A 16,285-nucleotide genomic window follows, 5' to 3' on the forward strand; every position below is an offset into this window, starting at 1 on the left:
TCTTTCTCTCTCTACCCCCACTCCTTTCCTCAGGCTTTCCTCTCCCCCAGAATGAACTCGAGCTGTCACATTTTAAAATATGCCTTCGGAAAAGCCTGCAAGGTTTGGGACCAGCTGGAAAAATAAATAAATAATATGCCTGCGTGGGTGCTGGTGCTTCAAAGGACCGGAATCGACACCAGAGGGGAGCAGCAGGGCAGGAGCCAGTCTGTCCTGTGTGCATGCCCAAAGGAGGTATCTATGTGTGGTTCCTGGGGGCAGGATCCGAAGTGGCAGTGTTGGGTTAGGTCAGTGGTTGGCAAACTCATTAGTCAACAGAGCCAAATATCAACAGTACTTCTTCAAAACAGACTCGCCCAGGCCGAAAACTGACTTCTGCACATGGGCCATGAAGTTTCAATCGCACTGTACGTGCGCGCCTGCACATGGTATTTTGTGGAAGAGCCACACTCAAGGGGCCAAAGAGCCGCATGTGGCTCGTGAGCCACAGTTTGCCGACCACGGGGCTAGGTAAATGGACTGGGAGCTTTCTTCCATCCATGACACATGCCCAGGGCTGTTTGGGGCCCTGCAGAGTGTCCCACACATAGTAGGTACTTAGGGTTGCATTGTGAATGCAGCTAAAATTGAAGTAAGTCCGTGGATCACTAATTTGTGCTTCAACCAGCAGAGATCAGGTTTCCTAGCTCAGTGAGGTGCCGAATGCTGGAACTCCCACCAACAGCAATAAAAAAAATGTGTGTTCTGTGTCTACATAGGTGGGGAAACTATACAGAAAAGATTAGGGACATGATTAGTATAAAAGTCTGGGCTGTAACTACTTCTACAGGGGAAGACTGACTAAGGCCGAGTCCATGAGAAGTTGGAGAATATAAGGGAGAAGATATATTTTCAATTAATAATAATAGTGATTATCTCTCCCCCATGTATCCCAAGACCCATGATAAAAGATCAAAGACTGATGATGAAAGATTAAAGGAAGCTACACTGTATAAAAAAGTAAATCCGAGACTATAATTTGGGATACCAGGGCTCAAGCCAAATTTAGCGCTTGTGCTTTTGGGCTCCATCTGCTCATCTTTATTTTCTACATAAGGAAAGAGGTTTACATATTGTTAAGATCAAGATAGGGAGCCAGTCCTCTTTAAAAAAGAAAAAAAAAAAGGAAATGCTCCTTGAAAAGCATGTACAAAGACATGCAGCTCTGATATAGAAAGGTGCCTGCAAAAAACACAACTTTATGCTTCCATTTCTAAACTTACATATATAAATTCTCATTTATAGTTGCAAATGTAGAGGGGTAAAATGTATAGCAAGAAATATATAAACCAAAGTGTGTGTGACAAAGTTATTTCTAACGTGAGTGAGTAGTAGAGAAAGAGGACCTTAGTTTATACATTTCAGCAGTGTTTGAATTTGTTTTATTTTATTTTACAATGAGCATGAGTTACTGAACAACAACAAAAGAAAGCGGAGAAGAAAAGTGTCTAATTATGAGCATTCCAGCAGCTATGGGCTCTGTGCTCACAGCACTCCGCACATTCCCGGAGAACCTTGCAGGGGCTGGGTCTGATCCCGCCCATCACCTGCCTCCTCGTTTGCCCCTCTCTGTGCTGACCTACCCTCTGCATTTGGACTCTCCCACTAGCATCCATCGCATCGTGCACATTTCACCAGTCTCTACCCCCTACAGTACCACTTTTATTTTATCATTCTTCTTTCCAAGGACTTGTTTGGCCAAACCCCATAGCCCCATGGTCGGCAAACTGCGGCTCGCGAGCCACATGTGGCTCTTTGGCCCCTTGAGTGTGGCTCTTCCTAAGCCTTCGGAGTACCCTAATTAAGTTAATAACAATGTACCTACCTATATAGTTTAAGTTTAAAAAATTTGGCTCTCAAAAGAAATTTCAATCGTTGTACTGTTGATATTTGGCTCTGTTGACTAATGAGTTTGCCGACACTGCCATAGCCTGTTAAAAAAAAAAAGCCCAGCCGGTGTGGCTCAGTGGTTGAGTGTCACCCTATGAATCTGGAGGTCACAATTGGATTCCAGGTCAGGACACATGCCCAGGTTCTAGACTCGGTCCACGTTTTGGGGGCAAGCAGGAGGCAGCCAATCAATGATTCTCTCTCATCATTGATGTTCCTCTCTCTTTTTCCCTCTCTCTCTACATATATCTATATCTATATGTCTATATCTATATCTATATCATCTATATCTATATTTTAAATTCTATCCCACACCTTCTCCCACATTGTGGAATACAACGCAATGGGAAAACTGTCCTTATAGACATCTATTCTAAATATACAAATAACTCAAAGCCTTCTGCTCAGAGCCACCTTGTTTATAATGGATAAAGTTAGAAACACTCAACATGTCCATCACTAAAACAAAGTAAACAATGGTATATTCCTGTCCATGGAATATAGGCAACCACTGCAAACGATGTTATGAAGAATGTGCCCTAGATGAGGGTTCTGGCCTCTGGCAGCGTGGCTTTCAGTCCTGCTCTAGAACATAGGAGCTATGCGGGCCTCAGTGAGCTACTTAAGTTCTCCCTGCCTCAGTTTCCCCACCTGGAAGAACAGGGGTATAAGAGTGAGACCCATCTCAGAGGTGCTGGACCACAACAAGCACTCAGACCATCTTAGCTCTCATCGCCACCTCCACCACCATCACCATCAAGGTCCCAGCAGGAAACATCAGAGAAGGGGACTAACAGCTCCCCAGTTCCCTGCCTGCTTCGGGCCAGGTGCCTGCCCCTTCTGTCTGCATCATCTCAGTGAGTCCGAATAGCAGTTTGTCAGCTTTTATTATCCCATGTCGCTCAACAGGAACCTGAGACCAGAGGCCTTGAGTGATTTGTCCCAAAGCCACACGGCTAGTGAATGACAGAGAGTTTTGGGCCCAGGTTTCTCTAATGCCAGGAACTGTACTTTAAACAGGATACTGACCTCCTGGAGGCGAAGGCGATGGTGGGAGAAAATAACTGCCCTTTGAGAACATATATTGATGAGGACATAGATTTCAGGAATCGAAAGGGACTTTGGCCCCTCCCAAGGCCGGTGCCAAACTGCTTCTCTGGTTCTAGGGTACTGTCTACTGGAATGGCTGACACCTGCTCCGAAGTCCTTCATCCCAGGCTTGCAGCCCACAGGCCGCAGAACCCGGCCGCAGCTCCCATCCCTGCCTCCAGGGGGCTCCTCTCCTTCCCGTCCTTTTCCCAGGAATCCGTGGGTGAAACCTATCACTTTGGAAGGGTGGGGGCTGCTCCCTGACTTTAACAGAGAATGACTTCCACACAATCAGACCAGCTGACCAGAAATGCCATCAGACCCAGAAAACGCAGGTCCCAAAGAAATAAAACGAGGGGGGTTGGAATAAAGAAGGCTTCAAATGTCACACAAAGAATAAAAAAAAAAAACACACATCATATCACAAGGGTGCATAGGCTTGATGAGAATGCCACACGTCATCTTAGAAACCTGCCCTCCCCTGCCGCCACCCACCTGGAAGTTTACAAAGGGAAGATGCAAGCACAGAGCTCCCCCGAGGGACCACTCCTCCTTTTCACCCCCAGAGCCTTGTGTGCAAGCACCGAGTCAATGAGCACAGTTCCAATTTCCTTCTTTTCTAACCATCCCCACCCCCTTTCCCCATACTCATCCTCTCTTTTTTTCTAAATTAATCCTCACCTGAGGATATTTTCCCACTGGTTTCCAGAGAGAGTGGAAGGGAGGAGGAGAGACACACAGAGAGAAACATCAAACATCAACATGCCGGGGATCCAGCCTGCAACCAAAGTAAGCACCCTTGACAGAAATTGAACCCGGGACCCTTCCGTCTGCAGGCCGACACTCCATCCACTGAGCCAAACTGCCTAGGGCTCACACTCATCCTTTTTTATCTTCCTCCAGGTTCCTGGATGCAGAGGAGGGAGAAGGAATCCTGGACACTGAAGGAGGGTGGAGAGAGAGAAGTGCCCCCTCCCTTGATGTCCCTGACACTGGGGACGTTCACTTTGTCCTGGTGAACCACACGCAGCTGGTGGAAGCTGACATCTGATGAGTTAGGAGAACGGGCTTTGGGATTAGATAGCTTTGAATACCTGCTCTGCCTTTACCCGGCTGGTTGGACGTGGGCAAGTTTCTCGCGCTTTCTGAATCCGTTTCCCCATGGACAGCAGAGGAGTGATAACAGTGCCTGTCTCATAAGGTGGCCCTGAGGATTCAAGGTGATGCTGTTCACAGCATGCATCCCAGGGCCTGGCACACCACAGGCCTTCGGAAGCTCTATTATCTATCTCCATCAGTACTACTAGTGCTGATATTGGTGGTAGCATTGATTTGTTCATCAATAGCACCAGCTCCCTAATGCTATCAATGCTAATATCAGTGCTGGTGTTGTGGATGAAGGTGTATATGGAGAATTCTCTGTCTCAGGACTTGAGGGCACTTGGGATGAAGACACCACATGGGAGATGGTCCACCCTTTAAATACTCATTCCCAATCCAGGAGTCTCTGAGTTTCCCTAAGCATGCTTTGCCTCCTGACTTTGCATATTTCTAAAGATTTTTTTTTTGCGGGGGGGGGGGGGGGGGGGGGGGCGGGGGGGGGTGGCGGGGAGAAAAATGTGGCCAGCACCACTCCTCCTGACTTTGGCACAGCCTGCCCTGGTTCTGTGCATCCATCACACCCCTGTCACTGACCGGCAGGGATGGGCTGAGCTCTGAGAGTCTGTTGCTGGGGAGGAAGAACCAGTTCCAGGGACCAGACCCACCGAGACTCAGCCCTGCTCCACCCGCCTGGCGGAGGGGGTTGGGTTTTCCAGGTCAGCAGCGCCTGGGCTGTGCTTCAAAGTGACTCCTCACTCTGGGGCCCCTCCTCGCCCGCCTTCCCTGCCCCTCTGGAGTTCTGTTTCCTTTCATTATAGTCCAATTGAGTCATTAAAGCCGGGAGAAGAAGGGATGGAGAGAACCCGCCTCTCTCCTAAAATGAGCCAGATTCCAGGTTTTGCCTCCTGCTGAGCAGTGCCAAGAGGCGCCTGACCTATAACAAATGAAAATTCTTATCTTTAGGCATCTTGACTTTTTAAAAGGCAGTTTTTTTTGTTGCCTCTCAGCATCTCTGGGCAACCAGGGGTCCTCGGGTTTTTCCATAGGGAGGCCAGGTGGCATTTTAGGTCAAATGGAAAGAGAACAAGAGGGAGAATAGCAGGTGAGAATGCGGCTGGGTGACGAGAGGGTGGAACGGAGTGGGACTGGTCTGGAGCCCAGAGGTAGGACTAGAACTGCCACTAGACACACCCCTGCCCCCAAAGGCACCATCAATCCCTAGGACCCGGCCAGGGTGCCAACCCCCGCACCTCCCACTGCCCTTTCTATGAAGACCTCGACCGGCTCACTGGGCCCCTCCTTCCTCTATGCATCTTCACAGCCCCTCTTTTTCCGCCAGACAGTTTCGTTTTTCTCATGTACCAAGTGGAGACAGTCATAAAACCTAGCTCAGAGGATGACTGTGAGAATTAAATTGGCTGAAATAAGCAATGCACTTAGAATCATGCCTGGCACCGGCACTGTGTGGATGATTGCTCTTCTATGACTAGCTTTTCTCTCTTGTGAAATGGATATAATGATCCCCATCTAGGAGTATAGTTACAAGCATTTGCTGCCATGAGCATAAGGGAACTGGCATGCAGTCGGTGCTTAGTGAGTGCCTGGTCTTTCCTACCGCCACTGCCCTTCTCCACACCACTCCTGCCTGTCCTGTTGGGTATTCTTGTGCAAATACCAAGTGATTTGTGCCAGGTTACAACCGCAGCCCCACTAAAGTGCATCTCGTCTTGGGAACTAGCCTATAAAACAAGGAGGGGCTCTTAGTTTTGTCTCTTTTGATAGATTCGAGGTCCTGCACACTAAATAGATCGTTGGGATGCTGCAGTGGCTGATGCTCTGAGGCCAAAACTGTAGGAAGGTGCAACTGGGAGGAGGAAGGGCCTTGGGATCAAATCTTGATTGGATCACTGCTTCCTACAGGAACTTGAGTGATTCCCGCATCTCCTCAGGCCTCTGTCTCCCTGAATGTATAAGGGGAGAGGTGCTGGCCTGGATAGGGCTTCTCCAGGCTCCCTTCCTGCGGGGGCAGCTTTGGTCTGCGAGTTCACACTGTAGGTAAATGGGTAGATGACAGATGGCCACACAATTCCTATGGACAGGCCAAGTACTGTTCCCTCCCTTGGATCTGAGCTGACCTAATGGCCTGTCTGACCGATGGAATGTGGTAGGAATGATGTTCTGGGACATCTGAAACCTGTGCTAAGAAGCCCTGAAGCCCTAGGCTCTTGGAACACTCGATCTTGGGATGCTTCTTTTGCACACCCAGCCTCCCTGGTGTGAGATGCCCAAGCCAAATGCAGAGGCATGGGCAGGCACTGGAGTTGACGGCCCCAGCTGAGGTCCAACACAGCCTGAATCCACCGGCTGGCTGCCAGCCCCAGCCCCAGCCCCAGCACCAGCCCCAGCCCCAGCCCCAGCCCCAGCCCCAGCCCCAGACAGGTAAGTGAACGGGCTCTCGCGGACTCAAACCCCCCAGTCTCAAGTACCCCATCTGTCCTGGACCAGAGGCCAAACCACCCAGCTAAGCCCTTCCCATATTCCTGACCCACACAACTGTGAGCAAAAGAAACTAGTTGTACTAGTTGTTTTACGCCACTGAATTTGGGGCCAGTTTGCTATGCAACCATAGATCATTGGAAGGAAGAGGGGGGGAGAGCTGTGAATTGGCATTTATTTCACTTGATTGCCTGGGGTTGAGTCCATCAAAGGGCCCCTTCCCAAGCCCAGAAACCAAGATAACTCAGAGGAACAGCTTGAGTGACATGCTTCCGGGGCAGCAGCGACAGAGAAGGTGGAACTGTCCTCAACATCATGCCATGATTAAGTGCTTACAGTTTTCTCTGGTTTTGTCCTCTATCTTGATTACAATTTTTGCGATGTTTATTCTGCCACACACAATAAGTGAAAACATAGCTGACTTTTTAAACCGCCTCGCTGATGTAATTGCATTTGTCAGGTTGATACCATTTCTAATAAGATAACAATTTTCTACTCTTCAGCACCTTGTAGCGGAAAGCAAGTCTCCCTCCCTCTTCTGATGCTTTGCTCATTGTCACTTCCTCCACCCTGGTCAGGAGGCGAGGGTCTCCCTGGAAACAAGTGAAAACTGAAATAACAGGATAATTCCTCATGTAGTATCTCCTGCATCACCCTCCCTTTCCATAGTCTCATTCACCCTGCATTGTTTTTTGTTTTTTTTTTGCTGTTGTAACAAATTACCATGAACTGGCAGTTTAAGACAACACAAATTCATTATCCTACAGTTTCATAGCTTAAAAGTCTCCCTGGGCTAAAAGCAAGGTGTCAACAGAACTGCACTCCTTTTCTGGAGATTTTGTGGGGGTTCCAGTCTAGCTTTTTCCAGCGTCTGGAGACTTTCCTTAGCGTGTACCCCCTTCCTCCACCTTCCAAGCCAGCAACAGGGCACCACTCTGAACTCCTGCCGCCTCCCTCCTCCCCCTTTCAGGACCCTGTGATTCTACTGGGCCCACCTCATAATTCAGGACAAACTCTCTCTTTAAAATCAGTTTATCAGCAGCTTTAATTCCACATGTGAATTTAATCCCCCTCTGATGTATTCACAGGTTCCAGGCATTAGGATTTGGACATGCTGGGGGGATCCATTCTTCTGCCTATCACACACCCGATGACCCTCTCCAATTTGGGCAACTGCATACGAGAGGACCACAGCAGAACCAGGAAACCAAGCAAAGTAGTCATTTAAAAAAATTGGGTTTAAGAAGTTGAAGTCTAATTAGAAGGTAAAATAATAATAATAAATAAAAGAATCTTTCATCTGTTACAGAAGGATCATTTGAGCTGGGGGAAGAGAGGAATGTTAAAAGTCAAACAGGATGGCCTTGTAAATGCTGGTGAATATGCTTAAAAGACACCCTGTGCTCTATTCCCTCCAGGCAAAGAAGAGGATGAGGAAAGAAGAGGATGAGGAAAGAAGAGGATTTTTAAAGAAGAAATTCACATGGGTTTAAGGGATCTGAAGGCAAAGGGGATCTACGTCTCTCCTGCCAGGTAGTATCTGGTGGATGGCAAGCATGGTCCTGTGCCGTCCCTGCCATAAAAGCAGGCACCTATAAATGGTCTGTCTGGGTCAGGAGGCCTCCAGCCAGCTCCCCTCAGATCCTGGCCTCAGGGTGGCGTGGGAGAGCTGCTGGACTTGCCTCAGGCGCCCGTAGGGTGGAGAAGCCATGTGATGAGTTCAGCCAGCTGGACTCAAATGACCTGTGGCAGGGATGCACAGAACACGGCAGCAGATGCTGGAATGGAACACGCACCTATACAACACATGGGAAAGGGGGGCCTGACAATAGAGAGAGAAGAGTGGTGGCCCAGGGCCAGAGGAGACAGCAGGTACCAGGACTGAGAGGTGACGGTCCAGCGCAAAGCACCCCCGTGACCTTCGTGCCTTAGGCACACACCAGGTGCCCCCTGAACTTGGATGTTTAGGAAGGAGGAGGAGGCAGGAAACCCAAACTGACTGGAATTAAGTTTCTACTACTAATGAATGGGGCAAAACAAAAATGAAATTCAGTTACAGAAACATTAAAAAAATTAAATACGGTGTGTTCCTGAATTCTTGTGGTCCTAAATATCATATCCAGAAAATAAAAAACATCAGCAATACAGGTTCTATCATCTCACACATAAATGGCACTTTGAATATCCCAAGTCATTTGCAGTTACACTCTTGGATTTTGCAGGAAACCTATGAGTTCAAGAGCAATTGCTTCCTTTTTAATAGATTAATAAACAGAGGCTAATGAGGTCACCATGGATTATAAAGCTCGCCAATGACCACATCAGCGTTTAAGCCCAATTCACCCAAACCAGCCTTCTTTCTAATGTTCTTTGTTGCCATCTCCTCTCAGCTCCACAGGAGAGCAACCCAATATTCTTCTTCTGGCACTAAGAATAATATCGAAGACATGTCATTGGGCCTCCATCCCATTCCAACCTTGGAAAGTCCGTTTGCTTCCCACATGGATGAGGGAAGCTACTGTCCAGGTTTGTCCTGGGTGTAGACATGCCTTGAGAACTCTAAACGTGCTCTAAAAATATAAAGCATTGTTTTGCCGTATGGATGTTATTAAAAGAGGGGCTGTCAGAAAAAGTTCCTCTTTGCAGGCATGATGAAGAGCCTGCAGAGAAATGAGAGAGATGTTACATTTCAGTGTGAAAGCTGATACTCATCTGTCTCCTCTGAAGTCGCGGAGAGAAAGCCTGCCTTACAGCCATCGAGCCCTGAAGTTGCAGCTTCAACATTAGATCCTTAATCTAGTGAGGAAGGTCTTTGACAACCTCATCAGACTGTGGAATTTTCTCTTCACCTCCAGGGACCGAATGTTCTCCCCCCCCCCCCCCCCCCATCTCTTCATCTTTCCAGTTTACATTAATGAGAGGGGGAAAAAAGACAATTCTTGCCCACACACACATACACACACACACACACACACACACACACACACACACACACACCTCTGCATTCTGAGTCTTCATTCTTCTGGGACACTGAACCTCAAGCAGGAGCTTAATTAGTTCAGGAAAAGAGAACTGATGGGAAAAGGGAAAAGAGACAGACAACTTAACCTTTTCAGAAATGTCGGCCTCTTGTTCTGGAGACACCATCCTTGTGTTTGTGTACTGACCTGCTCTGAGACTCAGCCAAACCCTCCTCTCTCTCACTGGGCCTCACCTTTCCAGTATGCAAAGTGAAGGGTTGGGTCGCAATAGTCTGCAGGGCACAGCTGCTGATGCATCCACAGCCCCTCTTTCTGCTGCTAGCACCCTGCTTTTCCTGGACAGTCTATGCCTTCCCCCCGACTCACTACCTCATATTTTAGGTGTGGTGGACACTTGGCCCAAGCCCCAGGAATGAATGGTTCTGGGTTGACCCCATCCTTCCCCCTGACCACAGTGATTGGTACAGGGAAGGGCTGAGAATCAAGTTGGTCCATGGCTTTATGAGGAATCCCGTGACGTTAGGAGGAACTTGGAGGAGATGTTCTTGTCCTGCAGGACGCACTGTGTGGCCCGAGAAGGACAAGGTGCCGAGGGAAGCAGAGCTAAGAGAACAAGAGGGATCCCAATGACACTGGTTGGGCCTCTCAAGCCTATTGTGCCTCAACTTCCATTTCAATATATTTCCTCTTTTTTTTTAATTGAGTTTCTGTCTTTTACAATCCCAAGAATTCTAATCAATAAAATCCCCAATTGCCCATCCACCTCTGAAGGCACATTGGATCTCTGAGTCTCAAATACAGTTGCACTGCATTATCTCATTCTCTAGAAGCTTCTCTGTATTGGCCTCCTGGCCAGTCTAGTTGCCAGCTGTTGTGTCGGCACCTTAGGAACCCACTTCCCAAGAGCCTAGTCCAGAGCAGGAACTTCCATTCCTGGGCCCATCCCTCCCTTCCTGTCCTTCTTCCTTTCTTTCCTTCTCACTTGCTGAGACGGGTACTATTGGGGCACTGAGCTGAATCAACAGATTCCATGGGTTTCCCTCAGCTTGTCGGGTGAGATAAACTTGCAAAGAGCCAGGCTGTGCAATAAATCATCACAGGTGACAGAACAGATGTCGGCACAGATAACAGTGATGACCATTCGAAGAGCATGGCCCCTTCTCCAAGCCAGGATGGGAAAGGCTTCATAAAGGAGACGAATCCAAAAAGAAGTCTACTTGTTTGCTAAATAAAATGGGCTGGGGGAGCAACTCACTTCAGGTAACAACCCCTCAAAAACAACAACACAGCCTGAGCAAAGGCTCTGAGGCAGTAAACAGGCATGTATCTGTTCAGAGAACGACTCTAATTAGCTCCATTTGGCTCTAGTGCAGTGGTTCTCAACCTGTGGGTCTCGACCCCTTTGGCGGTCCGAACGACCCTTTCACAGGGGTCGCCTAAGACCATCCTGCATATCAGATATTTACATTACGATTCATAACAGTAGCAACATTACAGTTATGAAGTAGCAACGAAAATAATTTTATGAATGGGTCACAACAGGAGGAACTGTATTTAAAGGGCCAGAAGGTTGAGAACCACTACTCTAGTGTAAAAGGACATAAAGGGGACCACGTCTAGAAAGGGCCTGAATGCCAGGGTAGGAGTTCAGCCTGTAGAGCGATGCTTCCAAGGCAGCCCCTGCCTCCCCAACATGCACATACACCCATTAACTTGTTAAAATCCTGGGACCTATGCCCCTCTGTAGCATCCACATTCCTCACACCCGAATTTTCAATAAGCAGCCTAGGTCGTTCCTATGGGGGAAAATCATCCAGTTTGACATCCTCTTCTATAGGCCACACATGTCTTCTTCTGTGTCCTTATCCCACATTAGATACTAAACTAAGCTCCATACTACACATTCACCATCCTTTCATCATACATTAGCCAGCCCTGCTCTTTTCCTGATGTAAATGACGCCTCTATTTTTTTTTAAAATAAGAGTTTATTGGTTTTTAGAGAGAGGAAGGGAGAAGAGAGAAACATCAATGTGAGAGCATAACATTGATCAACTGCCTTCTGCACGCCCCCCAACTGGGATTAAGCCCCCAACCAGAGCATGTGCCCTAGCCGGGAATCGAACCAGCAACCTTCTGGTGCACAGGATGATGTCCAACCAACGGAGCCATACTGGCCAGGGCAGGGGCCCATCTTTTGAAACCAGTTCCAACTCCAGCTTCCCCAGGAAGCCTTCTACAAACCTGAGTCTCAACTAAAATTTTCTCTTCTGGACATTGCATTGACTTGCCCCTCATCGTGCTATTGGAGATAAGACGTGCCATGCCCTACCCCCCAACCCCATTCCCAAATGAGCTGTAAGCTTCCCAAAGCCAAGAGCTTTCAAGGACCTATTGTATATTGGGGACTCAAGTTCTAATATCTTACTTCATTCTCTCAACAATTCTACAGGGTAGGTTTAATGGTCCCACTTTACAGATGAGGAAACTGAGGCAGCTGGTGTGCTGAGGCCACAGAGGTAGGGGTGGTGAGTAGTGTGATCCTCCTTGACTGGCTCCCCTAACAGGGAGGGGCCTCCTGCAAGCAGCCTTGGCACCTTGGCCTACCATCATGTTCATGAGTCAATGGGCACTTACCACACAGCCCGAGGAGTCCACCCGGCGGTCAGACACGCACTTGAAGTTTCGAGTGCAGCCCCCATTGTTCCGAGAGCAGTCTCGAACCGGCCCAAAGGAGGACAGCAGGTCATTGATGGTTTCGAAGTAGGTGGACAGCATCGCTTCTTCCCTTGGAGAGAAAGGGGATGGTTAAACCCCAGAGACATCTGGATCAATAGATTTCTTAAAATCTGTGCATTCATTACCTTTAATATCACTTATTATATGTATAATCAAGAAAATGATACAAAAACCTTTCTAAAAAGAAAACAAGAGAAACAAAATAATCCAATAGGTTTATCATCCTATGATATGATGTGTGTCTAACTGTGAGAAATAAGGTTGTACTTGGAATTTTGTACCCTTTATTTCACGAGTCTTCATAATTTTGGGAGGGAGGCATCCAAATTCCACTCAACCAATAGGGAACGGTGGCTGAGGAAGGTGAAGAAGTGTCTTACTGACGACCACCAGCTCACAATCGGGCAGAACGGGAGTTTGTGCCAAGCTCTTCCCACTGCCCTACTCTTTAACGTCCATCATTTATGTTTCTACAGATTCCAGACCTCCCCGGGGTAACTCTTCAAAATGGGCACACTCCTACTATTCTGACTTTGTGGATATATATCAAACTATATAAGGGGTGGGACTTAGCCCCAATTACACAGCCTGTAAAAGCCAAGCCACAAATATTGTGTACAAGTCACACCATCAAGACTGGTAACAATGGATGTGGGAAAGGTCATGGGATTCTAGGCAAAAGCGTGACTGCTCCCAAATGAGGTTCCCAAGAGATACAACTGGACGAGGCACCGTGATTCATGGCTCTTCCAGAATTCTATTAGATGAGAGATACAGATGGAAGTTTCCGGAGTCTGTTTTCCTGAGAAAGGTCCAGGCAAGGAATATTCTAGCACTGGACTATCTAAGATGCCCACCATTGCAGGAGATAATAAAGGGGCCCATGGGCCATGAGAAGAGACACTGTGCTCTTCCATGACATGTGACCCGTAGAATCCGGATCGGTGAGAGGGAGATGCCTGTACATGTGCACGTAGCAAGCAGAGGTCCTGAGAACTGTTGGTGATGTCCTGGGCCACCCTCCATCCCTTCTCCCATCCTTTCCCTCCTCAGGCCTGGAGCTCCAGGGTTTGGTCTCCTAGCTTCTTTCCTGTCTCCAGTCTTAGCGACTTCTGTCCGATTTTTTGCACCGATTGCCAGTGAATTGTTAAATTTCAGCTCTAATTGGATACATCACTGATCAACAGCTCTCCATTACTTATAGGAGAAAAATCTAAATTCATTTCCTTGGCTTTCAAGGTCCTTTATGATCTGGTCCCTGCCTGCCTGTCCAGCTACATTGACCCTTCCTCATATTCTCCATCTGCCAGCCACGGGCCTCTTCCCATTCCCTAAACACACAGTATCAGGTCAGATTCCCTGAAAACAGACTCTGGAACAGAGGGGTGCCCATAGGGCATCACCAAGGAGCCCACGTGGGATACAGGTGGAGGAAGTCGGAGGCAGGATTGGGCAAAGGACAGGTTGGCCTGAAATATGGATGATGCTATGTAGATTTTCAGCCTCAGCTGGTCCTAAGGGGAGCTCGGAGCAGCTGTGACGGTCTTTACAGATGTCCCAGATGGAGGCAGGGATCCAGCCAGTCATGGGCCAAGTGCTGCCACCTGGAAGGGGTACCCTTGGGTGAGGCAGTTCCTGGTGGCTGAAGGAAATGCCCAGAAAGGGGCACAGCTGTGGACCATCAGCCATGATCTCAAGATGGGAGGGTCAGCCCTGAAGAGGGGACCTGAATACCGTATGTGCCTTCACCTCTCTGAATCCTTAATCATGGTGTTCTGTATGATTCCCAAACTTTTTTTGGCCATGCCCCACCTAAGTATCTCTCAAATCCTGATGCCCACCCTGTGACAAATCATTCTTATTCAAAAAGTGAACTCCCATTCACATGGAGGAAGCCTAAAAGGCCATTCACTTGGTCTAAACAAGCTTCCAAAGAACATGGCATCCATGAAAGAGAAAAATAAAAGAACAAAAGGACAGTTGAAGTACTGAGGAAGAAATTGTTAAAATAATAATAATAATAATAATATGAAGTGATATGAAAAAGTAGCAAATAAAATTTTAAAACATATAATAGAGAACTGAAATGCATAACTATGTCACAATATGTATTTATATACTGTATATGACGCCCCTAGAACCATAAGAAATGCAAAAAATTCACTGTTAATAACTCGTTCTCAAGTTGCCCCCCTTAAAAATCAAATAGCCCCCTTGTGGGGTGTGTGCCCCACGTTGGGAACCACTGGTCTAGAATGCTCATCTTTGCCTTTTTTTCCCTGTCACATTCCTAAAAATCCTTCAAATTCATTCATTCATCCATCCATATGTTGCACTGCTTTCTGAGTGCTTGCTGCATACCAGGCACTGTTCTAGGTACTGGGGATGCAGCAGTGACATTGGGCGAAGCTCAGCTCCCCAGAGCTTACTGTGTCTGACCTCCTTGGTAAAACCTTCTCTGCCTTCGCCCTCCGCCCCCAACCAGAATCAATTCCTTTTCCCTTTGAGAACACTGTTTATTCTTTTATCTTATTGATCTCAATCAGCTCTATGGTTTCCTAGAGAGACTGTATGCTTTTGAAGTGAAGAGTTCAAGATTCACTCATCCCTCCTTAGCCCCCAGCACAAGGCCTGGTAAGAACTTGCACTAAGTAAATGTTTTTCCAACGAAACAAAGAAGACAGCAGAGGCATGGATGCAGCCTCCACCCATCAGTAGTCTTCCCGAGAACCTGCCCACCCCACCTCTGGGTTCCTGGTCCAAGTCCTCCCTGCTCAGGCTGAAGTGCAGGGCAAAGGAGGAGATGCTGAGGGAGCTGCCAGATCCTCCTTCCCTCCCTCCCTCGGTACAGAGTGCGGGCAGGTGACAGGGGGGTGGGGAGAATGAGTAGCTCCTGAACTGAAGCCCTTGGGAGACGTGTCACTTTTGAGTCATGGAAAGAGTTGAGGATCCTGAGGCCACATTAAGGCTACTAAAATATTAATCTCCTTAGAGGGAGGAGTTCAAGTGGGAAATGAGAAGGGGAGATAAAGAGAGAGGGAGAGATCGTCTGAGAAAGTGTGAGAACAAGAAAGCAGATCAACATGTACAGAAACTGCTAGAAAGAAAGAAGAGAAACAAAGAGGCAGAAACAGTCATCCAGAAGAAGATGTATGTATATATGTATGTATGTATGTATGTATGTATGTTTAGATGGATGCATGAATGGGTAGATGGGTAAATAAATGGATTGATAGACGGATGGATGGATGGATGGGTGAATGGATGGATAATAGATGGATGGATAAATGGATGATCACATGGATAAATGGATGGATGGACAGACAGATATGGATGGACAGATATACAAATAGATAGATATGGATGGACAGACATATATGGATGGACAGTTAGATGCATAGATAGATAGATCCAGAAGAGTATCATAAAGAGAAGAAGATGGAGGCAGAGGTGTAACAAGAGAGACAAAAATAAAAATTAGGAGAAAGAGAGGGGGAAGCCGAGATTCTAAAAGGAGAAACCATGAAGGAAAACAGAACAACTGTGTGCATGTGGAGGAGGAGGAGAGAGGGAGGGGAGGTGGGGTGGGGGAAGGAGACAGAAAGACAGAACAAAATGAAGATAAAACACTGCATGAGTGGGAAAGGGCACACACACCAGGAGAAGAGAAGGGAAGGCCAGAGAGAAAGGAAGGACAGAAGAAAACAAGAAAGAAAGAAAGAAAAAACCTTCAGCGGAACCCTAGACAGCTGGCTGAACAAAGAAGGAGGCTGTTAGCTCTTTAAAGGATTGATTCTGAATAAACATTAGTTACATAGGGGTATGATTTAAAACACAAGACCTGCCACGGGCTGTGGCTGTCTAGAGAGGAGACTGCATCAGGCTGGGGAGTGAAAGATCTGGGCACGAGAGAGCAGCAGCTGGAGGCAGAGCCCGCACTCTCCTAACACA

General features: G+C 47.5%; 1 protein-coding gene across 3 annotated transcripts in view; it reads right to left on the minus strand.

Moving 5' to 3' along the window:
• The window catches only part of ASTN2 (astrotactin 2), a 759,574-nt gene that overhangs the window by 312,385 nt on the left and 430,904 nt on the right, over positions 1–16,285 (minus strand). For all 3 annotated transcript variants that reach the window (XM_070430790.1, XM_070430789.1, XM_070430788.1), the window contains one exon: positions 12,233–12,383. In XM_070430790.1, the coding sequence (XP_070286891.1) occupies positions 12,233–12,383 (151 nt within the window). The remainder of the gene's footprint in view (positions 1–12,232; positions 12,384–16,285) is intronic.

The sequence above is a fragment of the Myotis yumanensis genome, unplaced genomic scaffold, assembly GCF_028538775.1.
Source record: "Myotis yumanensis isolate MYYU_CA2020_CCGP unplaced genomic scaffold, mMyoYum1.0.hap1 SCAF_12, whole genome shotgun sequence".
Taxonomy (NCBI): Eukaryota; Metazoa; Chordata; class Mammalia; order Chiroptera; family Vespertilionidae; genus Myotis; species Myotis yumanensis.